Source organism: Candoia aspera, chromosome 2 (assembly GCF_035149785.1).
Source record: "Candoia aspera isolate rCanAsp1 chromosome 2, rCanAsp1.hap2, whole genome shotgun sequence".
Taxonomy (NCBI): Eukaryota; Metazoa; Chordata; class Lepidosauria; order Squamata; family Boidae; genus Candoia; species Candoia aspera.
This window is the reverse complement of record NC_086154.1, coordinates 264,920,696-264,942,939: the sequence shown is the minus strand read 5'-3', so window position 1 is coordinate 264,942,939 and position 22,244 is coordinate 264,920,696. Positions and strand designations below refer to the sequence as shown.

Here is a 22,244-nt window from a genome sequence, read left to right as displayed (position 1 = left end):
CTATCTACTAAGTCCAGTCCCTTAAATCTATTCTTCACCTCCACTGCATATTCCTTAGGAATATTAGTGAGCTCATATCTAGCTGATCTGTGGGTCTTCCCTAATCTCTTTAGTCTCATCGTAAATTGTGCAAGAAGAAGTTCGTGATCTGAACTACAGTCAGCTCCAGGTCTTGTTTTTACCGACTGTACAGATGTCCGCCACCTTTGGCTGCAAAGGATGTAGTCAATCTGATTTTGGTGTTGTCCATCTGGTGAAGTCCATGTATAAAGCCGTCTCTTAGGTTGTTGGAAGAGAGTGTTTGTTATGCAGAGTGAGTTGTCTTGGCAACATTCTATCAGCCTATGTCCTGCTTCGATTTGTTCTCCCAGGCCATGCTTACCTGTAATTCCAGGTGTCATTTGACTGCCCACCTTAGCATTCCAGTCTCCCGTGATGAAAATAACATCTCTTTTAGGCGTGTCATCCAGTAGGTGCTGCAGATCCTCATAGAACTGCTCTACTTCTGCTTCTTCAGCATCTGTGGTTGGGGCGTATATTTGGATCACTGTGATGTTAGATGGCTTGCCCTGAATTCAAATTGAGATCATTCTATCGTTTTTTGGATTGTATCCAAGCACTGCTTAGGCACTTTACTATTAATTAGGAAGGCTACTCCACTTCTTCTGTGGTCCTCTTGTCCACAGTAGTAGATCTGGTGGTCATTTGATGTGAAGTGGCCCATTCCATTCCATTTCAGTTCACTGATGCCCAGAATGTCTATCTTTAATCTTGACATCTCACCAATAACCACATCCAATTTGCCCTGGCTCATAGATCTTACATTCCAGGTTCCAATGGCGTGTTGATCCTTAGAACATCGGATTCGCCGTTCACCACCAGCACCGTCGGCCGGTAGCCGTCCTTTCGGCTTTGAGCTAGCTGCGTCATCACGTCTGGGGCTAGTTGAACTCATCCTCTGTTCCTCCCCAGTAGCATTTTGACCATCTTTCGACCTGGGGGTCTCATCTTCCGATGGTATACCGACATATCTCTGGTTGTACTGATCCATTTAGTTTTCACGGCAAGAATACTGGGGTGGGTTGCCATTACCCTCCCCAGGGATCGCATTTAGTCTGACCTTTCTGTCATGACCTTCCCGTCTTGGGTGGCCCTTCACGGTTTAGCTCATGGCATCATTGAGGTGCTCAAGCTCCAGCACCACGACAAGGTAACAATCCTTTGCTGAAGTTTTTGAACATAGGATTCAAAAATTCAGAGAATAGTCCTGTTGGCTCAAGCAAAGGTATTTCTTAATTCAGCATTTATTTTTCATGTTGGTCCACTGGATGCCTCGGGGATGCCCCCAAGCAGGACACAGAGACTCATTCCCCCTTGTATTGTTGCTCCCTTGCAGCTAGTGTTTGGAAACGTGTTGTCCCCGATCTGGAGATGATATTGAGTCTCCATAATTGAAAGCCCTCAACAGAACCATGAATTTTATTTTATTTATTTATTTATCAAATTTTATCACTGCCCATCTTCCCCCCCCCCCAAAGGAGGGGCTCTGAGTGGTTTACAATAAAAACAGAGTTAAAATTCAAGACAATTATAAATATAATAAATACAGTAAGAATAAAAATGAGAGAGAATCTAGATGGCCGAGAGTTCTCTATCAGTCCGTGAATATAATGGGCCCCTCTGTCCCCTTTTATCCCCTTTTAAAGCCATTGCCACGTGATTTCACATATTCCACAGATTAATGATGCAATGTGTGAATAAGTGCTTCCTTTTGACCATTCTAAGTCGCCTTTCAGTCAACTGTATTGGATGACCGCTGTCCTAGTGTTTTGAGAGAGGGAGAGAACCCTAACCGCCCAGAGTCCCCTTTTCGGGAGAGATGGGTGGTGATAGAAATCTGAAAAATAAATACATACATACATACATACCCATTTTTTCCATGCCGTACATGATTTTCTGTGCAGCATCTCAATCGTGTCAGTCTCGCCGGTCTCCTTTTTCTAAGCAGTGAACTGGCAAACAGCAAATGGTGGCATCTAGCTGATCTTGGAAGAGCTATGCTGAGTAGTGCTTAGATGGGGAATCTCTCTCTTCTGCCACTGTTCATTGGAACCAAGATTTGCAAACTGGTTGCCCAGAAGCTGGCGGTAACGTGGAGCCTTCAAGACTAATAGCCATTGGTAGATGTGTCTTCCGTGAATGTAACCAACCCTCTGTAAAGCTGTTAAAATTAAGAACCATCACCCAGCCAAGTTAACATCTTCATAGAACTACCCATTATGAACGTCAAGTTCTTTTTTTCCTGTCTGAAGGCTCCATCACAGTATATGTGAAATTCCAGTACATCACAGCTCCTTGAATTGCACTGCATTTTCCATTTGACTATTGACCCAATTTAAAGAGGTCATTCCAACTCTTCACAATCACTTTTAGTTTAGTAGATTACCTCTTTATTCCTGTTCTTTCTGTTTTCTGAACATAGTCCATAAAACACAGGCTTATCACAAGCTTTCTCAACAACCTTTGATGGGGAACTTTGCCAAAGATATTGTGGAAAAATGCCCCCTTAAATTAGGGACCAAAGTAATTGGAGATAGCCACCACAAAGTATCTTTTATTGGCATACACAACCACAGGGATCAGTGGGTTCCTCGTCAAAGGAACACAGAAGAGCTCAAGGGCCACAAGTTTACAAGATATGCACCCTCTGAAGTGTTCGTAGGACTTACAGTACAAAATTACAACACAATCTTTACTGCAGGAGTGTAGGAACTGACAATAATATGGGGTGACCTTACTATGGGCTGCCTCAGCATTCTGCTCTTCTAAAGAGACTCCAAGCTCACCCTTTCTACTGGTCTTCTAGCACAAACTCTCTTGTATCCAGATATTGACTCACTTCACACCACAGAAAAGACAGCACCCTGGTTTTTGTTACCTGACTCCTTCCATGCTCATCAGGCAGCTTCAGTTTGCTTGTTCCGCCTAATACGCACTTCAGCATCTTGTATGTAAGAACAATATTATTCCCCCCACACAAAGGCTTTTTGATATTCCAAGTATGCAGTATCAAGAGAGCTGACTCCATTAATACACCGGCTCCCGAAGTTTGATGAAGCAGGATTTTCCTCTATGGAATCCATGCTGATTTTTCTTCAGCAAGGCTTCTTCCTGCATAGTGATCTTTTGCTTTGGTTGCCATTTCATTACCATCTGGTATAGACATTAATTTGACATGACTGATTTCCCAGATCTCCCTTTTAAAAATCACAGTGGTTCCCTTCCAATCCTGGATTGATACTGATTTGAAGAACAAGTTACACATTTTTGCTAGAAAGTTAGCAATTTCACATTTCATTTCCCAAGAGGATGCCATCAGGGCCTGGTGGTTTGTTATAGTGTGGCCTTTTAGCGTATCCTAGAATATCTTCTGTTGTTCTCTCCATTTGTTTGAGCTGTTCTCTCCCCGTACAGGCTGAGAGATCTGTTTTATATTTTCTGTGATCAGTTATCAATTGTTATCAGGAGTCAAGCTTGATTCAAGGGAGGCTTTCTTTTTGCGGTGCTGAACGTTGTTAGTGATATCAAAAGCTGCCTTATACTAGTTTGGACTACTGTTTCATCTAATCCAGCGTTCCTCATGTGAGGAACAGTAACTTGCTGGGGTTTCTCAGGACCACCCAAACGGCTAGAAGTTCAGCATGGGACCTTCTATACCTAAAGCAGGCACTCTTTGGGTTTGTGGACTAAGTCTTCCGACTGATCAGATGCATTGTGATGATTACCTTGTTTTTTCTGACATTTCTTTGCATATTTATTGTTGCCAGGATGAAGAGGAATCTCTGAACGAAGTGGGCTATGATGACATTGGAGGGTGCAGAAAGCAGCTGGCTCAGATCAAGGAAATGGTGGAGCTTCCTCTTAGACACCCTGCTCTTTTTAAGGCAATTGGGGTGAAGGTGAGCCTCCAACTGCAATGCTGCAATGCTCTAGCATTGCTGGTGCTTAAACTTTAAGTCTTTAGCCCTAATGTGCCAGTGCAGAATGTGTGTCTGTATTTTTCCAGCCCCCTCGCGGAATCCTCTTGTATGGTCCGCCTGGTACTGGGAAGACCTTGATCGCCAGAGCAGTGGCTAATGAGACTGGAGCATTTTTCTTTCTGATTAACGGTGAGTAGCTTTGTGTTGACTGTTTCAACTGGATGCATTGCGTGGCTTAAGCAAAAGGCAGTGTTACCGCCAACAGGTACAGTACCTTTAATGTGCAGTTCCTTCATTCTTCTGATTGAGATTATTTTAGATTGTCCAATAATAAAAGTTCTCTAGTTCACTAATAACCTAAAACAAAATTAAAGTAATAATGCAATAAAAAAGAAAAACAGTGATAGATCAAAAGCAGTAATTGAAAAACACAATTCAAAACAGAACTGTTTGTTTAGTTACAAGATCTAGTTTCTTCTGAGACCCTCATTGTCTTCCGGGGCATTCTCTACTCAGAGGTATGAAAGGTGCTCTCTTGTGTAGTTGTCTCTGCAAGCCTGTGTCCTTGGAAGCCACAGGGTATCTTAAGGAGAAGTGCATAGAGTTGATAGTACAATCAGCACCAGTCCAAAAGGAGTAGACGTGCGTTGGGGCAGGTTAAGTTACCTCTCTGTAAAGGCCAACTGAAGGAGCGTTAAAAAGTTGGAAGGGCTTGGAGTTCTGAGGCTGGCGGCACCGCTTGTTTGCTGGAAGAGTAGTGGGGCTGCACTCCGCAAAGTAGTGGTAAGGAGTTGGACCAAAACAAAGATTAATTTCATTTCATGCACATTTATATTGAATCAGCATGGAATGTGCATGATGGGATGACTGCCCAGCCATGTTGTCATGAGTGAGGATGGCGAGCAGGGGGCTCCCATCCAGACTGTTAAGCGCATGCGTAGCACTGAGGAATTAGGTAGCCATTCAAAGAGACACAGATCGGAACCGCCTTAACCTTTGGGGTTTATATGGCTGGGGTTTTCCCACGCTTCTTCAGTTTGTTGGATTCCTGTTATGTACAAGCAATAAAACATTAGAGACCAGTTCCTTGTCTCAGCGTGTTTCCTGGCAGTTAGGACACATGTGCTCCATAGTTCTCCATTTTGGCCACAGGTACTAGAGGTCTCTGGGGCCCCCTGTGCTCTGGGACCTCAGGTTGCGCCCCTCTGATGTAGAAGACGGGCTGCATATTTGGTTGGACTGCCACCACCTCCCTAAGCAAGGGCCAACTCTCTGGTTTTCCATAGGGCCTGAGATCATGAGCAAGTTAGCAGGGGAGTCGGAGAGCAATCTGCGAAAAGCCTTTGAAGAAGCCGAGAAGAATGCTCCTGCCATCATCTTCATTGATGAACTGGATGCTATTGCTCCAAAGAGAGAGAAGGTAAGTGCTTGGCGGCTTTCTGTGGACAGCAGGCCCCAGGAACACAGAGGAGGGAACAGCACCGGTACAGGAAATATTCCTAGTCCGAGGTTGGGGGGAATGTGAGAGAGAGACTCAGAGTGACTCCGCTTTAAGTATATGTTGAGCCGGAGAATGGTTTTGGCAGGCTTTCCATGTACTCTTACATAACTCTCTTAGCAGATCATTCCAGAAATCCAAGGGGTCTTTGTTTCCTGAGTTTGCTTTGCCTCAAAGGGCTTGACATCAATCTTAAAGTCTGCCAAAATAATTATCCAGTTTAACTTATATCCATTGTAATCAAGGTGGAATTCCTCAAAGTTCCGGCCGTCCCAGCACCCCCGCAGTCAGGTGGTCATGATCCGGCACTTGGCAGCTTGGTTGCAGCATCCCACAGTCACGTGATTGCCAGCTGCGACCTTCCCTGCCAGCTTCCCCATTGACTTTGCTTGTGGGAAGCTGGCAGGGAAGGTTGCAAGTTGCTCCAGCAGGTTGCTCGCACCCTCCCATGCCTGGCAACAGCTACCCCCCGGCCCCACCATGCCTGCCCTGTGCCTCACGGGCCACCTGTGCACCCTTCCCTGCCCAGCAGCAGCCACTTAGCTGCCTGCTGATCTGCTTGCGAGCTGCCTGGGACTCATTTAACAACAGCAGTGGGGAACGCATGATTGCCGTCGCTAAGCAACATAGTCACGTGACATCGCGCTTTATGACCACATTGCTTAGCGATGGAAATTCTGGTCTCAGATACTGTTGTTAAGTGAGGACTACCTGTACCTGTATTTGCCAACAAGCCCTATTTATAGCTTGATTTATCTTCAGTCAGGACCAGAAATATTGGAACAAGGACAACTGTTCTGGCATTTGGCCTCTGTACACCACCATACTGAAGTTGAAAGGAAAGACACCTAGATGGGAGCGAAGTCAGGACTTTCAGCTGTCATTCAAGGGGTTTGACAAAAGTGGGGCACTAACCATTCAGGAAGTACAGCCAGTGGCATACACCCCTCCCCCCATCGTTGGTGGCTCATAAGTAATGGAACCAGCCAACATCATTACAAATGTGAGGTTCACCTTTAATACCTGGATGAAAATCCTTTGCAGTCAATGACTGCCTGAAGTCTGGAACCCATGGACAGGACCAAATGCTGAGTTTCCTCCCTCGAGATGCTTTGCCAGGCCTTTACTGCAGCTGCCTTAGCTGCTGCTTGTTTGTGGGTCTTTCTGCCTTCAGTCTTATCTTCAGTAAGTGAAAAGCATGCTCTGTTGGGTTGAGATCAGGTGACTGACTTGGCCATTGAAGAACATCCCACTTTGAGAAACTCTTGGATAGCTTTTGCTGTATGTTTTGGGTCATTATCCATCTGCAATATGAAGTGGTGTCCTATCAGTTTGGCAGCATTTGGCTGAATCTGAGCAGAAAGTATAGCCCTATACACTTCAGAATTCTTCCTGCTGCTTTGATCAGCAGTCAGGTCATCAAGAAACACCAGTGACCCAGTTCCATTGGCAGCCATACATGCCCATGCCAGAACACTGCCTCCACCATGTTTGACAGATGATGTGGTATGCTTTGGATCATGAGCTGTTCCTTTCCTTCTCCATGCTTTTCTCTTCCCATCATTCTGGTGCAAGTTAATCTTGGTTTTATCAGTCCAAACAATCTTATTCCAGAACTGGGCAGGCTTTTTTAGGTGTTCGCTGGCCAAGTCTAATCTGGCCTTTCTGTTCTTGAGCGTTACCAGTAGTTTGCACCTTGTTGTGAAGCCTCTGTATTTACATTCATAAAGCCATCTCTGGACTGTTGATGTTGACAGTGACATGCCTACCTCCTCAAGAGCGTTCTTGACCTGGCTAGATGTTGTGAAAGGGTTCCTCTTCACCATGAGCAAAATTCGGCAGTCATCCACTTTAGCTGTCTTCCGTGCTCTTCCAGGCCTTTTGGTGTTGCTGAGCTTGCCAGTTAATTCCTTCTTTTTCAGGATGTTCCAGACTGTTGTACTGGTCACTCCCAATGTTTTTGCTATCTCTCAGATGGGTTTATTTTGTTTTCTCAGCCTAATGATGGTCTCCTTCACTTGCATGGACACCTCTTTGGACCTCATGTTGAGAGTTCCAGTGAACAGCTATCAAATGCAAATGTAACACTCAGAACCACCTCCAGGCCTTTTATCTGCTTGATTGGTCATGGGATACCCAGGAAACAGGCCACACCTGGCCATGCAGCTGCTTGTCAGCCATTCGTCCCATTACTTATGAGCCACCAACGATGGGGGGAGGGGTGTATGCCACTGGCTGTACTTCCTGAATGGTTAGTGCCCCACTTTTGTCAAACCCCTTGAATGACAGCTGAAAGTCCTGACTTTGCTCCCATCTGGATGTGTTCCCTTTCAACTTCAGTATGGTGGTGTAGAGGCCAAATGCCAAAACAGTTATCCTTGTTCCAATATTTCTGGTCCTGACTGTAAATGCACCCAGTATCTCCAGTGAGCAAATCAAATCAAGCCAAGGGTGTTTATTTATTAGTTTATACTAGTGTTTATATATTGCTCTGCTTCCATGGACTCAGATGCTTTACAGCAGAACAACCACCAAAGCCAAACCATATATAACAAAAGGACAACACTGAAAATGTTAGAACGGCAGCCCCGGGTCCACTCTCTGCACTGAAGGCTCACTGGAACAGAATGGTTTTAAGTGTCGTACAAAGGGGGAGCAGGTGGGGGCTCCTTGTAGCTCAGAGAGCAAGTCAGGCTGAATCTGGGTGGGAGAAACGATGCCAAGCCGTATCAGGCGTTACAGGTTAAAGCTGTGTCTGTGGCATGAGGGTAATTTCTCTGCTGGAGGAAGAGCAGTGACCAGTAAGGAACAGATGTGGCTTACCCTGCCTCACAAAAGAGGTGAACCACCTCCCCTCTGTGTGAAAGAGATGTGGGGAATCCGACAAGAGTTTTTCCTCCAGAGACTGCCTGTAATGGAGAGTTTCCTCTGAAAGTGGGATTTTCCTGAAATCCTTCTGTGGTAACTTCAGCCTTCCTCCTGACCAATATTAGTAATCAAGAGTGTTTAGATTCTTGCTCTTGGGATTAACCATTTCCAGTCTAGACTGTCAAAGGAGGAAGTCTGATACCTGAGGTATGAACTGCATTTGATCCTGTGTCTGTCTCACTGTAACTTGAGGGGCTGGTTTCTCTGATTTCTTGGCTTTAAGCTTCCCTTCTTTGAGGCATTCTCTTTGGGATCCCTTCCTTGGGCCAAGCTCTTTCCTTCCAGGTCCTAACTCTCTCAACCCGTCTTTCGATAGACCCATGGGGAAGTAGAACGGCGCATTGTGTCCCAGTTGCTGACCCTCATGGATGGCCTAAAGCAGCGAGCTCATGTCATTGTCATGGCTGCTACCAACAGACCAAACAGCATCGATCCAGCCCTCCGGCGATTCGGTAACTAAGCTTGTTCTGTTCAGGCGGGGCGGTACATTGGTCAGTGTGGGCTAGTGATGCGTGTTTGGCTGACTATCAGCGAGCTTCCCCCCCTTTGCAACAACCTGAAGACAGACAGTGTAGCACAACTGTGCCCAGCTGTGTCAGTAGCCAAAGCCCCTGGGGAATTTTTGGACTTGCAGTGGTTATGAACTTATGAACTCTTGGGTTGAGCATTCCTTTAACATGAAACAATACTCAGCAGATACACGTTGCAGTTCTGCTTCTCTCAGATACCTTTTGGCATGCTAGTGAGGATACAGGTTTGGGGACAGTAGAAAGAGAGTAAGGGTTCTGTCTTGCTGGCAGCGTGCACTGCAGAAGCTGGGTCTTAATTTGCGCCTGAAGCCCAGCTCATACACGCAGAAGGAATGAGTAGTGAACTTTGACCTGGATTACAGACCTCAAGCTATAGTTGATGATTTGCAGGAGGAATAGCATTCTGGAGAAAGAGTGTGCTGTCCTGGTTTGTGGCATTTGTTTAATTACAAATAAGCAGTGTGCTCACTGGGGCTTAGTACTCCTATGGAGGTATAAGTAAAATCAATTTAAGTTGGTATTTTTTCCAGTAAATTTGTCTATTACCAGGATTTCATCTGATCTTGAACATACGTGGTTCTCAGTAGGTAAAGGCAAAAGGCAGAATTTAAGCATCAGTAACAGCTGAGAAATAAAATGTGCTTGCATGAATAAGCACGTTTGAATCATTAGCCACATATTATATGGCATACAATGTTCTGCTAAATGCAGATTGAACAGAAGAAAAAGTGTGGTTTTGTACACTTACCTTTTGTGTCCTTGAGGTTTTTGACTCAGTGGCATCTTCTGCTCCAAAACGCTTACTGGTTGCCAGAGCGCTTGAGAAGGTTCCTGGGCTGCCCCTGCCTGGCGGGCTCCTCTGCCCCCACCTTTCTTTGTGAGAGGGGAGCGTCGCTCCTGTTCTGTGGCTCTTCCAGGCTGGGAGGAGAACTGGAAGCCTCCCTGGCAGATCCCTCTTCCAGGGGTTCCAGGCAAAGATGGCACTGGCTCTCTTTAGGCAGGCTGTGCAGCCAGGGAGTTCTTCACTCTTCTTCCAAGGATGTCTCCCTTCAGCCCAGCTCTGGAAAAAAAGAAAGGAAGCTGCTTGGGATTGTCCTGCCTGAGGCCAGAAATGCAGGATGAGATCAGCCTTGTTTAACTGTGCACGTGGGAAAGATTTTAAGGAGAAATTCCCTTATAAAGTCAGGAAAACCAAATCTTTAGATTTTAAAAGGAAATTATTGGAAAAGGAGAGTGTAAAGGAAAAAAATCAACAATTGCACACAAAGAGAATTCTAATTCATTTTAGCTAATCTAATTTTTTTATTACCTCCCTGAATAAGCTGTTGGGTGTCAGCATGTGTTCACTGGGGGTGGGATTGGCGAGAGACTCTGCTTGGATGTTCATAGGCAGGCCCTCCTTGTTCCTCCTCCTCTTAAGCATTCCCAGGTTTCTGGAACCCGAGAATAAGTACAAGCCAGCCTTGTGGGGGAGATCCCATCGAATGAGGCCTCTCAGCATGAGGTCAGTGCATCAGATGCTTCAAGGGGCACAACTTTTCCATACCAAAATGGGGGCTGTCTCCATTGCATTGACCTGTTCACAAACAATAGTCAGCTAAAGTCATATTTTAACTGGAGGCAACGAGCTATCAACTTTAGTCGGCTCATTGCACAAGGGAAAACTGAGGCCGATGTGGAGTTTTCCTGCTTGAGTGAACCGCTGAGCAACCAAACCAGCAGTTGGAGCTTTTGTTTGCCAGGAAACGTCATGAAAAACTGATGGATCATTAAGGGTAGAAAGGTTTTGTGCCATTTCTGATCTCTGCCATTTCAAGCCTATCCACAATACCTTTAGCAACAAAAAAAATCTTTGTTTATTTCATGGTATTTATAGCTCACCTCATTCCTAGCAGATTCTGGGGAGGTAGAGAGTCAGAGCAAATTAAATAAAAAACCAGTATACAGAATTACAGTAATGTCATCCCCAAAAGTCAACAGTAGATTGCCACGGTCCACGGCTGCCATGAGCTGTGGTTTGACAAGGAAGCAACTTGATCATGGCAAAGGACGGGTGTTAATGTCCAGATCACGTCTCATCTGCTGCAGTGAAGACCAGATCAAGTGGATGTCCCCCCTTGCTGTCCTGTGGGGCATGGAAGCTGCAAGTCACGTAAGACTGATAGCCTTGGGAATTTCCAGCCCAAACCTTGTGATGAAGTCCAGGAGCATTGGCCGCTAGTTGGTTGTTACCGCAGCAGCAGCAGACCTAGTGGTAGCAAGTGGACAAAGAGAGGTGTTTGGAGGGTGTTTTGCTACAGCATGCCCCAGACAGGGATTATAGTTGGTCACAGCTGAGCAGAGATCTCTCTCCTAACTCCAAGGGGCACTCGTAGGTGGTGGAGTGGAGCTACTCCCAAAGGCTGTGAAAGCTTGAGTCCTACCTGTACGTTTGCTGAGGCAGTGGTGCAGAGTCCCAGCTGACTGGTCTGAGTCCTGCTGGCATGAAGCTTGGCTCTTGGATGTTGCAGAGGGCGCGGGTACAGGGTAGACGGAAAGGTCATTGTTGCCTTTGGTCCACCACAGGTCGTTTTGACAGGGAGGTGGACATCGGCATTCCTGATGCTACTGGCCGCCTAGAGATCTTGCAGATCCACACCAAGAACATGAAGTTGGCTGATGATGTTGATCTGGAGCAGGTTGGTTCATTTTTGGTTGGTTCAAAACTTAATAGCAAGTCATAATGACAGCAGTAAAACAATCATACCAAAATGTGAGGTGGGTTCATTTAAAATAATAAGAATAAGACCTTCCTTCCTTCCTTCCTTCCTTGTCAACTCAAGGCAGCAAGCATACCTACCACATACCTAACACTCCTGCCGCCGCCTCTTTTTCCCACAGCAACAACAACCCTGTGAGGTGGGCTGGGCTCGGAGAGAGTGACTGGCCTGAGGTCACCCAGCCAGCTAAAGCGACTGCTCAGGATCAGGTTCTCTCAGAATGGTGTACAAATAAGAGAACAGTCGCCTTAATGACACTAATTATGCTAAAAGCTTATCTCAATTGGTTATCTAAAATCCCACACTTTGGGAGGTTAAGCACTAACCCTGTGCTGGAAGCATTGCCAAGTTAGTCAGGCAACCTCCACGTGGCTCCAAGGACGAAGACAGCCTTCCGCTTAGTCAGAAACACTCTTAGGCTGTGCGCTGCGGTTCCTGACGGGAGGTGTGGTCTCTGCCAGGAAGTGTTCCACAGCACAGTTGAGAATGGCCAGTTTCCCAGCCTGATGAACCTCTTTTTTCTAAGTTGCATCCAGCTCCTTTTCGCTCTTCTGTCCCAATAGCCACAGATTTGCGTCTTACCTAGACCCGTAGATGGAAAAGATGGGTTAAGGATGTGGGCACGAGGCAGTTAAGCAGGAACTGAGTTAGATTTGAAGGAAACAGCCAGAAGAGGGAGCACAAGATAAGTAAAATTTGAGAGTTCTCAAACTGGGTCACGCCTGACGTTATTCACAGCAGATGCCTGTGCTTGGAGTCTCCAAAAGTACGTAGACTGCCTTCACTGAATGTAAAAAGTATTCAGTGCTGGATCTATATGAATTGTATTGCCAAAACTAGAGGCAGGTTCAAACGGCATACCTGGTTACGTCTGCGTCAATGAGGGCTGTGTGGGCCTAGGCACTGTTGTGGGCCCCTTCCTTCTGATGGTGGAAGCTGGATTCCGTTTTCTCGAAGTAGGAACACGTGCTTACATGCGTCCCTCCTCTGGTTTCAGGTGGCCAATGAGACCCACGGCCATGTTGGAGCTGACCTGGCTGCACTGTGTTCAGAGGCAGCACTGCAGGCCATCCGGAAGAAGATGGACCTGATTGACCTGGAAGATGAGACCATCGATGCTGAAGTGATGAATTCACTGGCTGTGACCATGGATGACTTCCGGGTAAGATAGCCGAGGGTGTCTTTTACCTCTCTTGGCATGGAGAATTACCCTGATCAAGTGTGCGCTGAAGTAGCAACACGTTCTCTCCTGTCTTGTCTCAGTGGGCTCTAAGCCAGAGCAATCCCTCAGCACTGCGTGAGACTGTAGTGGAAGTCCCACAGGTGACCTGGCAAGACATTGGAGGCTTGGAAGATGTCAAGCGAGAACTCCAGGAGCTCGTTCAGGTGAGGCAGTTTGTGCCACTTGCCCAGGTGGTTGCCCGCTGGAAGCGGCAGCTAGGAGGCTACTCTTGAGCAGCTGTACTGGGACGTTTTGTTTTCAGCTGATACTACTGGGGCATAGTCTGCTTTTCTCTCTCAGCTGTTAAGCATGAGTTTTTAAAAAATTATTCTAAGTTTAAAAATGGCTGTATGTTTTTGAATGGTTCTGTTTTCAGTGCCTGTCAATGAAATTAGGATTCCTGTATTTGTTTGTTTATATTAAATTATAAGGCCACCCAACTCTATAACAAGTCTTGGTGATGTACATAAAAAGCAGTTACAAGCCCAACTGCCTGGAAGAAAAGCAGCCATTAAAAGACCCTCGTGCACGCAGGACCCGCCACCCACCCTGGCCCAGAGCCTGGGGGAAGAGCCAGGTTTTCAGAGCTCTTTGGAACGCGGCCAGGGTGGGGGCCAGATGTACGTATCTTGGGGGGGGTGCTCCAGAGGGCAGGCGCTATGACAGGGAAGGAAGGACCGTTCCTGGGTCCCATCAGGTGACACTGCTTAATGGATGGCGGAGCGTGCCAGTGCTAACCAGTCTTACAGGTGAGGCAGAAACCATGGAAGACAGATGGAACTTTAGGTAGCCAGGCCCTTTGACCTGAGCTTTTAGGTGGACATGCTTCCACCCACCCAAAAAAGTAGCTTTGTAGGCTATTTCTAAAAGCATGTGTCAAAGTCAGATTGGGTGCTGTAGTAACTTAATTCCAGAAGAATAAATTAATGCTTTTAGCTGTATTGGGTTTAGCTGCAGAATTATTTTGATGCTTGTTACATTCATAACATGGTTTACCTTCAGTTTCATCTTTAATTTACCTACCTCCATCCTGTTTGCTGCAAACATGAGTTGGACAGAGTGGCTAGTGGTTTTTGCTGGAGTAGTAATAGTTGCAATATTAGTAGAAGTGAAATCTACACACTGACTGTGGGGAGGATAAAAGAGATAAAAGAGACACTTAGTTTTGAGCTAGTTGCAACCCTCTTCCTGCACTTGGTTTGATCTGATTTATCCTCTCTAAGTAACCGTGAGTGGGTGATATGGGCGGGTTTTGTGCCTGAAATGTTCTCCTTCCGTTTTCCCCACTGTCACCTCTTGGAGCTGACACTGAGTTCCTTCCTTCTCCAGTACCCAGTGGAGCATCCTGACAAATTCCTTAAGTTTGGCATGACCCCTTCTAAAGGGGTTTTGTTTTATGGCCCCCCCGGCTGTGGAAAGACCCTGCTAGCCAAAGCCATTGCCAATGAATGCCAGGCCAATTTCATCTCTATCAAGGGTCCAGAGCTGCTCACCATGTGGTTTGGAGAGTCAGAGGCCAACGTGCGTGAGATCTTTGACAAGGTAAGGCTCTCTGCTTTCTGTTTCCCTCTTTCACCTGGAGGTCTCGGTTTCCCTTGGTGGCCATCCAGATGCTCCTTGGAATTTAGCAACTGTATGTCTTGCTCCTGGTTCAGATTCATGGCCTTAGACACAGGAAGGACTGTTCATCAGTTTAGCCCTGTTTTAAGAGCTTTCAGTTGTTAATATCTTCCTGCATTCTAGATAACATTCAATCACACAGCATATTCTGAGGCCTTAAGCCAAAGGGAGGCAACATTTTATTGTCTAGGGACCACACACAAGTTTTGGGTGGATGATGCAGAAATGAGAGGTGTAATTTTTTAAAAAAATATTTAATCTCTCTGTCCCTCCCAACTCCTTGGGAGTTCTGTGCAACATTTAAATAATTATAAAGAGTTCTAGCTTTCCCACTTTGTTTTTAGGAAACTGAAAAGTCTGACATACCGTTTTTGTGCCTGTAGCACTGCCTATCTAGAGCTTCTCTGTTGTAGGGGCATCACAGTTATTCTGATGAATATAGGAAGGTATCTAAAGTTTGCAGACAATCTGGAAATTTTGAAACTGGCCAGCAATTTCCAACCTCTGGAAGCTTTAGCGATAAGGCTGAAAAAACTGACGAAATAGCTGGGCTCTTGTAGCAAGGGCCATCTCAAGTGCCTTGAGGTTGTGGCACCTGAAGAGATTAACAGTGCTGTCAGTTGCTGGGACATCTGCTTCCTCAGACCAGCTCTCTGAGCCATTAGGTGCCTGGGAGCCATATGCAGCCAGCCCGTCACAGCGCCCGAGTTGCCGTGACCTGCTTGTGCGCTGGCAGCTGCATGTTTGACGAAGTGTCCTTTCCTTGGCAGGCCCGCCAAGCAGCTCCCTGCGTGCTGTTCTTTGATGAGCTGGACTCCATTGCAAAGGCCCGTGGTGGGAACATTGGGGATGGTGGTGGTGCAGCAGACCGAGTGATCAACCAGATCCTCACAGAGATGGATGGTATGTCGACCAAGAAGAACGTTTTCATCATTGGCGCTACCAACCGGCCGGACATAATTGATCCGGCTATCCTGCGCCCTGGGCGCCTGGACCAGCTGATCTACATTCCTCTGCCTGATGAGAAGTCTCGTGTGGCCATCCTTAAGGCCAACCTGCGGAAATCACCTGTTGCCAAGGCAAGTTAGTATAAATGGAGGGGTTATAAGACTGCCATCCATGTCTCTGGATTTAATTTCTGACACTGACATGTTTTAATACCTGTTCAGGAGAATAGAACAATCCTTTGAGAATTCAGAAGGCAGCAGTTCCTGTTTTTTCCCTTCGCTAAGCTTAAGCCCAACATAAACCTTGGCTGTAGTTTGATGTCGTAGCAAATAGGAATCCTTGAAGCCCCTTTAAAGGCAATATTTGGGTAGACTTCTGAGCTGGAGCCAGCTGGCCAGCGTCTTTGCGGTGACAGAGGGAGCTTAGAAGAGCCACGCACCTCCCTTCCTTTGCCAGGGCTTGCCTCCTGCTGTGGCCCTGGTAAGACTCTCCTGTCTTTTCCTCAGTTGGCAGAGTCTAAGAGTCAAGCCATGCCATGCACTGCTGGAATAATTTGTTTCCCATTGCTTGCCGCTTTAGAGATGAGGTTGTTAAAATGTGTTCCATGTCTCCTACAGTTGCAGCTATTGTTGCCTAAATTTCTTTGTTTTTCCTGGAGTTGTGTTTCCATTCTGTTCATGAGTAAAAGCCAGCTGTCAGCAGGGACTTGGTGGGCATATGCGATTCGTGGAATTTTCCTTGCTTCTTAGGACGTGGATCTGGAGTTCTTGGCAAAAATGACCAATGGCTTTTCAGGAGCTGATCTCACAGAGATTTGCCAGCGAGCTTGCAAGTTGGCCATCCGTGAGTCCATTGAGAGTGAGATCAGGCGGGAACGAGAGAGACAGACCAACCCCTCGGCAATGGTGAGCAGCTGTTGCTTGGGGGAGGTGTGGCTGGCGGAGAGTCTCTCTTGTATCTGAGGTTTGACCTTCACTGGCCCTGATGCTGACAGCCATGATTTCGCTGGTTTAGGAAGTTGAAGAGGATGACCCAGTCCCTGAGATCCGTCGGGACCACTTTGAGGAGGCCATGCGCTTTGCCCGCCGGTCAGTCAGCGATAACGACATCCGCAAATATGAGATGTTTGCACAGACCCTGCAGCAGAGCCGTGGCTTCGGCAGTTTCAGGTATGCTCATGGCAAGTTTTTGGAACCTGCTTCTGTGATGATATTTATGTGTGTATGTATGTATGTAATTTTATTAAACAGATGCATAAGGCCGCCCAACTTACTCACAGTGACTCCGGGCAGCTTACAGAACTGAAAACGCAATAGACACCCCCCATTGGCAGCAAACCCCTTCATAGCGGCCACTTGACTGGCTCCGAAGCAGCCGGGGGTCCCCAGGCCCACCGACAGAACCCCATCTTCAGGGCCTTCCGGAACAGGGGCAAGGAGGGGGCCGATCTTATATCTGGGGGGATGATGTTCCAAAGGGAGGGAGCCGCCACGGAGAAGGCCCTTTTCCTCGGCCCTCCGAGATGTACTTCCCTAGCGGAGGAGACCCGCAAGAATATGCTCTTATTTCTGTCTCTGGATTTTTGGAGAAGTCTGAAATCTGTGAGCAGTATCAAAACAACAAACAAAAACACCAAACCTTGAATTGGTGTCCAGTCCAGCTGTCTCGCAGATGCTGTCCTTTAAATGGATAGAACAAATGAGGCGGTACCAAGTACAGTTTTCACACAACAGGAAGACAGCCTTGAGTCTCAGATCGTGGGGAAAGAGCGGGTCTGACCAAATGTGAGAGAGAGCCCGTATGCGGGACTACCTCGTGGTGATATGAGCAGCGAGATGTCAGTATTTCTCTGCCCTCGTTGCATTGCCACTAGTCACCCAGTGGCCCTGCGGAGGTTGACCCGGTCCTGTTGGGAGGGATGGGCCCAGGATAATCTGCAGGGGCGTTGTGAGGAACGCCTGACGTGTCTGATGGACAGAGTTGCTCGGTTCCACTCAGCATTGACTCCAGCTGGGCAGGCCTGGCTGAGGCACCTGGGTGTCAGTCTGTGGCGTGATCTGAGATGAGTTTGAGTCGGTGACTCTGGGTGAAGTGGACAGGACTCCCCGAACTGTTAGCTTGGCCACCTAATTTATTAGACCCATTTCCCTCCTGGCTTGCTAAGGCTACCTGGAAGGTCACCTGCAGTTGGGTCCGTGCTGTAGTGTCGGACTCTTTGAGGGAGGGAATGGTGCACCCCCTCCTCAAAAGGCTGTCCCCGGTACCAACAATTTTGGAAAATTACTGTCTGGTCTCCAACCTTCCTTTTTTAAGAAAGGGGTTGGACGGCAGTTACAAAGCTCCCTGGAGGAAGCGGATTACCTGGACCCTTTTCAGTCAGAGTTCAGGCTGTTGATTGATACTGTTGATCGAGGATCCTTCTGGACCAGCTGCAAGGTTTGGGAGCTCTGTTTTATGGTGTTTCTCCTTGTTCCTTCGTGGCTGGTTCCAGTCAGTGTTAATGGGAGGAGAGACCATTCTCTCAGCCCCTCGAATGTGGGGTGTCACAGGCATTTTCTCTCCTCTTGATTATTATCGGTGTGAAACTGCTGGGTGAGGCCATCCATTGCTGTGGGGTTTGGTATTAATAATATGCTGATGATACCCAACGATACAACTCAGCTCTGAGCCGGGCATATGATAGTGTCAATGTCCTGTCCCGGTGCCTGGAGTCTGTGAGTCTGGATTGGAAGAAACGGATTCTGACTTAATCCTACCAAGACTGAGTGGCTGTAGATTTTAGGGCTCTCAGATCTGGGGATCTTTAGTCTGGGGTGGGGTTGCACTTCCTCATTCAAGACTGGTGCACAGTGTGGTGGACTTCTTGAACTCACAGCTCCTGCTCAATAAGAAGGTGTCAGCTGTGGCCCAGGCCTTTGCAGATCTCCGTCTTGTGTACAGTTGTGCCCCTTCCTGAATTAGGAGGACCTTCAGACAGTCACTCGTGCCCTAGTCACCTCAGGGCTCAACTACTGCAGTGCTGTCTACATGGGGCTGCCCTTTAAGACCATCTGGAAACTACCACTGGTCCAGAATGCAGTGGCACAGGCAGTGATGGGCATGCTGTGGTAGGCCCATGTGATGCCTCAGCACCATGAGCTTGCTGGTGTACTTCCAGGTGCAATTCTAGGTGCTAGTTATCACTTGTAAAACTCTACATGGCATAGGGCCTGGCTTTTTGGGGAACCGTCTCTCACCCATGGTTTCTGCTTGGCCGGTAATTGCTGGCAGAGTTGGCATGTTCTGGGCCTCTTCTGTTGACCAGTGTCGTCTTTCCAACAGCACATCTTCTCCAATACAGCATCTGCCTCTGGAACGCGGTCCCCCCGCCCCTGAGATCTGTGTGGTTCCCTTCCAGTGGCATTCAGGAAGGCCTTAAAAACCTGGCTGTTCTCCCAGGCATGGGCCTTGTTAGATAGGTTTTGTATTTAAGATGTGCTGTCCAGATGAATGTTGACATTCCATATATTTCATGTGATGTATTGCCTTCTGTATCTTGTTTGTTTTGGATTGTGAGTTGCCGAGAGTCAGCAGCATCTAAATCCAATGAAATAAATAAATACCCCTCCCCCAAAATAAGAGTGGACAGGAAGATATTTACACAAACTCCTTTGCAAAGCCCAGCCTCTTTGTTTTGTCAGCCAGTTGCACCCGAAACCAGTCTTGAAAATCTCTTCCTGCCTTCCCAGTGAATATACACGTTGCCCTTTGGGTGCATATAAACCTGCTGGGTCATACTCCAAAAATGGCAGGGCCAGAATAGAAAAAATAATTAATACCAACCTAATAATCACTGATCAAAATTATTTGTAAAATATGACACCCATTTAAAAAATTGACTGATCCCTGTCTGCACCACCCAAGTGTGCGCACATGCCCCTCCGGCTGAAAAGGAGCTGCCAAGAAGAAGAATGGGGGAGGGGGGTGAGATGAGAGGAAGAAGACGTGGGGTGGGGAGGAACCCAGGAGGGCGCAGGCATTCCAGGAAAACCACCCCTCGCAGGTTGAGCCACGGCCTTCGCATCTCCTGCCCCTTCCTTCCTTTTCGGCACCCTCAGTTTACTGGTGGTTGTGGGGAGGGATTGTCTTTATGCAGTGGAGCCCGGGGTATGTGCTTGCTTATCTGGGCACCCAAGATTTTAGCGAAAGTTCCATCAGCTGAGGCTGTTCCTTGTAAGGGCCTGCCAAGCGTAGCAAAGAATACCTGCTCATCTGCTTATTAGGCTTCTGTCTTGCATGTTCTCCAGGTAGTGGACCTGGTGCTCCCTCCTCTGGTTTTTACTGTAACAGCTCAGTGACTTTGGTTGGCTTCCTGGCCCAAAGCCTCCTGGGGGCCTCCATGACCGAGGGGGAGCCTGAGCCTGGGCCTCCCCAGTCCTAGTCTGTCAGCTTAACCAACGCACCCCACTGGCTCTCCCAACTGCTTACAACCTCTGAGCTCAGTGCAGCCACGTTCCCTTTCTTTCCGTAACTCCAACTGCATCCGGAGATACCCCTGGTTCCTTGTCGTCTTAAGGGCACAGGGGGTTGTATGAAACTGAGCAAGAATACCCAGGTTGGGAGGAGGAAACGCCTTCCTGCATTGGCTTGCCTCCCCCGCGTGGGGCTCTCTGACCGGCTCTGAGGTGGGAGATCCTGTGCTGCAGGGAGCGGATGTTGGCATCCAGCTCCCGCTGACCCCAGGCGCCACATCAGGAGTTGTGGCTCCCAACCTCTGGCCTGTAGCCTGGTGGTCCTGACGATCGCGTGCCTTCTCTTCCCGCCCTGTGCTTCTCCTGGCAGATTCCCATCGGGTAACCAAGGTGGTGCGGGACCAAGCCAAGGCGCAGGCGGCAGCGGCGGCGGCAACGTCTACAGTGAAGACAACGATGATGATCTCTATGGTTAAAGTGCAGCCCGAGTGGACCACACTCCAGAAGAGGCCACGCTGCACAGGGCAATTCTAATGGTCAGCGGACTCCCGGCTTCTCCATTCCTTGGTCAGACTCGCGTAGCTGCGTGTCGGGCTCTGTAAGCTGGAGCCTGCTGTAAACATAAGGCGGTTGGCTGGCTGGTTTGGTTTGGTTTGGTTTGGTTGGGAGGTAGGAGAGCAGTTAGTAAGGAGGGGAATTGGCTTCTGGGAAATTTCTGTTCTAGTTTTATGGCAGGATCAGCAGCTTTAGCAACGGGTACAACAATAGCCTGTAAAAAATTATAAAAATCCCACAAAAATAAAAAAGTCCCATAACTTCAAGCTGGCCTAAATGTTCCTTTGTTCCTGATTAAATGCATTCTGCCCTTCTTGGCCCTTTGGGGAACACGAAAACAAGCTGTAGCACTCCTCCTTGAAGGCCACACGGTTTCTCTCGTGGTGCCTCCAACAGAGGAAACGGAAGGCACTTTCTGTGGGCAGGGTGTGCCTGTGTGACCTCGCTTAAAGCAGTGTTCCTGTGACCAGGAGGAGGTGTCTGTCGCAAGGAAAAGTATTTCTCTGCTGCGCCAGCCTCTTCCTCCTTCCCTCATGCTGAGTTCTGGCCGCTTTTTTCCTCCTGGCCAGCATTAGGTCTGTGCTACTTAGGGTTTATGTAACACTCGGGGACCTTATGAACCTTGCGGCGGCGGCCAGCTCCTCCCCTTTAGCTTGTGTGGGTGAAGGTCTGAAGAGAGAGCTTGTCTCCTTTTTTCACGTCCTATCAGTTGAGGCCAAGAGTTTGTTCCTCCAAAGGCCGCCAAACTTGAACTTGGTCAACAAACCTTAGTTAACTTTCATAATGCTGGCCTATTACTGACTTGAGGCATGATTCACAAGGCCACTTGTGGAGAAATTAAATTTGTTCTGGGAGAGCTTGAATAGAAGAAGCTCCCAGTGGTGTGTACCCTCCAGAGCTCAGAGTCACAAAATATAAATGTAGGACATGACTAAGTGAGCTTAATAGTCTTCACACAAAACCCTTTTTTAATGTCGGAGTACTTGGAAAAGGCTGGAACTTCGTAGAACACAGTTCTGGAGCAGGAGCTGGGTGCAATTAATAAGATGTAGGGGCTGCCCCTCTTATTATCTTCTGATTTAAATTCTTCTTTTTGTGTTCGCCCTTTGTTAGTCGGTGGATGTATTCCACCCACAGACCAATTATCATAATTTCAGTAACTCTCTTATGGTTCTCTGTTTTTGTTTGTGTTTATAAGTTATTTTTCTGAAGAACTCTAACGTTGAGGGGAGCTCCTACCCCCTTTCCTTCTGCTTTGGGGGCTAGCACTACACAGAGGAGGGTGGCCACAGAGCAGAAGAGCTGGCCAGCTTTCTAACCCCAAAGAAGGGTGTGAAGCCTGCCTGCCCACCTTCTCCAGCACACGCAGTCAAAGCATGAAAGCTGTGAGATGCAGCTCTTGCCCACTGTGACTGTCTTCTGACTCTGGTTCTCTCACTAGGGGGCTTGCCTACATCAGGCTTCTCCCCGGCTTAGCCGTGGCTTGTAGTCAGATGAGTTCATAGGTAAGGGCAAGCTATAAGCACTGGTTTACAAGCCCCATTATGGCTGAGTCCGCTGTGAGATTTGGGTTCCTTGTTTTATTTCTCCAGTTTTTATCCAGCCTTTCTGCCCCTCAGCAGGGCTCCTGTCAGCTTCCTTTTGCACTGGGCAGGCGTCTTTGTCGTGGCTGTTGGGTTGCTTAAGCGAGGAGGCCCGACTATTTCGCTACTGGCTGTTGCCTCCTCAGCCAAAACTCGGCTGTTTTGAATAA

The 22,244-nt window shown here is 47.6% G+C and overlaps 1 protein-coding gene across 1 annotated transcript in view; it reads left to right on the top strand.

Moving 5' to 3' along the window:
• The window catches only part of VCP (valosin containing protein), a 38,230-nt gene extending 17,473 nt beyond the window's left edge, over positions 1–20,757 (top strand). The window contains exons 6-17 of the mRNA XM_063295914.1: positions 3,828–3,959; positions 4,067–4,169; positions 5,267–5,400; positions 8,723–8,858; positions 11,502–11,614; positions 12,693–12,857; positions 12,959–13,081; positions 14,247–14,459; positions 15,308–15,616; positions 16,235–16,390; positions 16,500–16,654; positions 20,307–20,757. Of these exons, the coding sequence (XP_063151984.1) occupies positions 3,828–3,959; positions 4,067–4,169; positions 5,267–5,400; positions 8,723–8,858; positions 11,502–11,614; positions 12,693–12,857; positions 12,959–13,081; positions 14,247–14,459; positions 15,308–15,616; positions 16,235–16,390; positions 16,500–16,654; positions 20,307–20,412 (1,845 nt within the window). The 3' untranslated portion in view covers positions 20,413–20,757. The remainder of the gene's footprint in view (positions 1–3,827; positions 3,960–4,066; positions 4,170–5,266; positions 5,401–8,722; positions 8,859–11,501; positions 11,615–12,692; positions 12,858–12,958; positions 13,082–14,246; positions 14,460–15,307; positions 15,617–16,234; positions 16,391–16,499; positions 16,655–20,306) is intronic.
• The last annotated feature ends 1,487 nt before the right edge of the window (positions 20,758–22,244 follow it).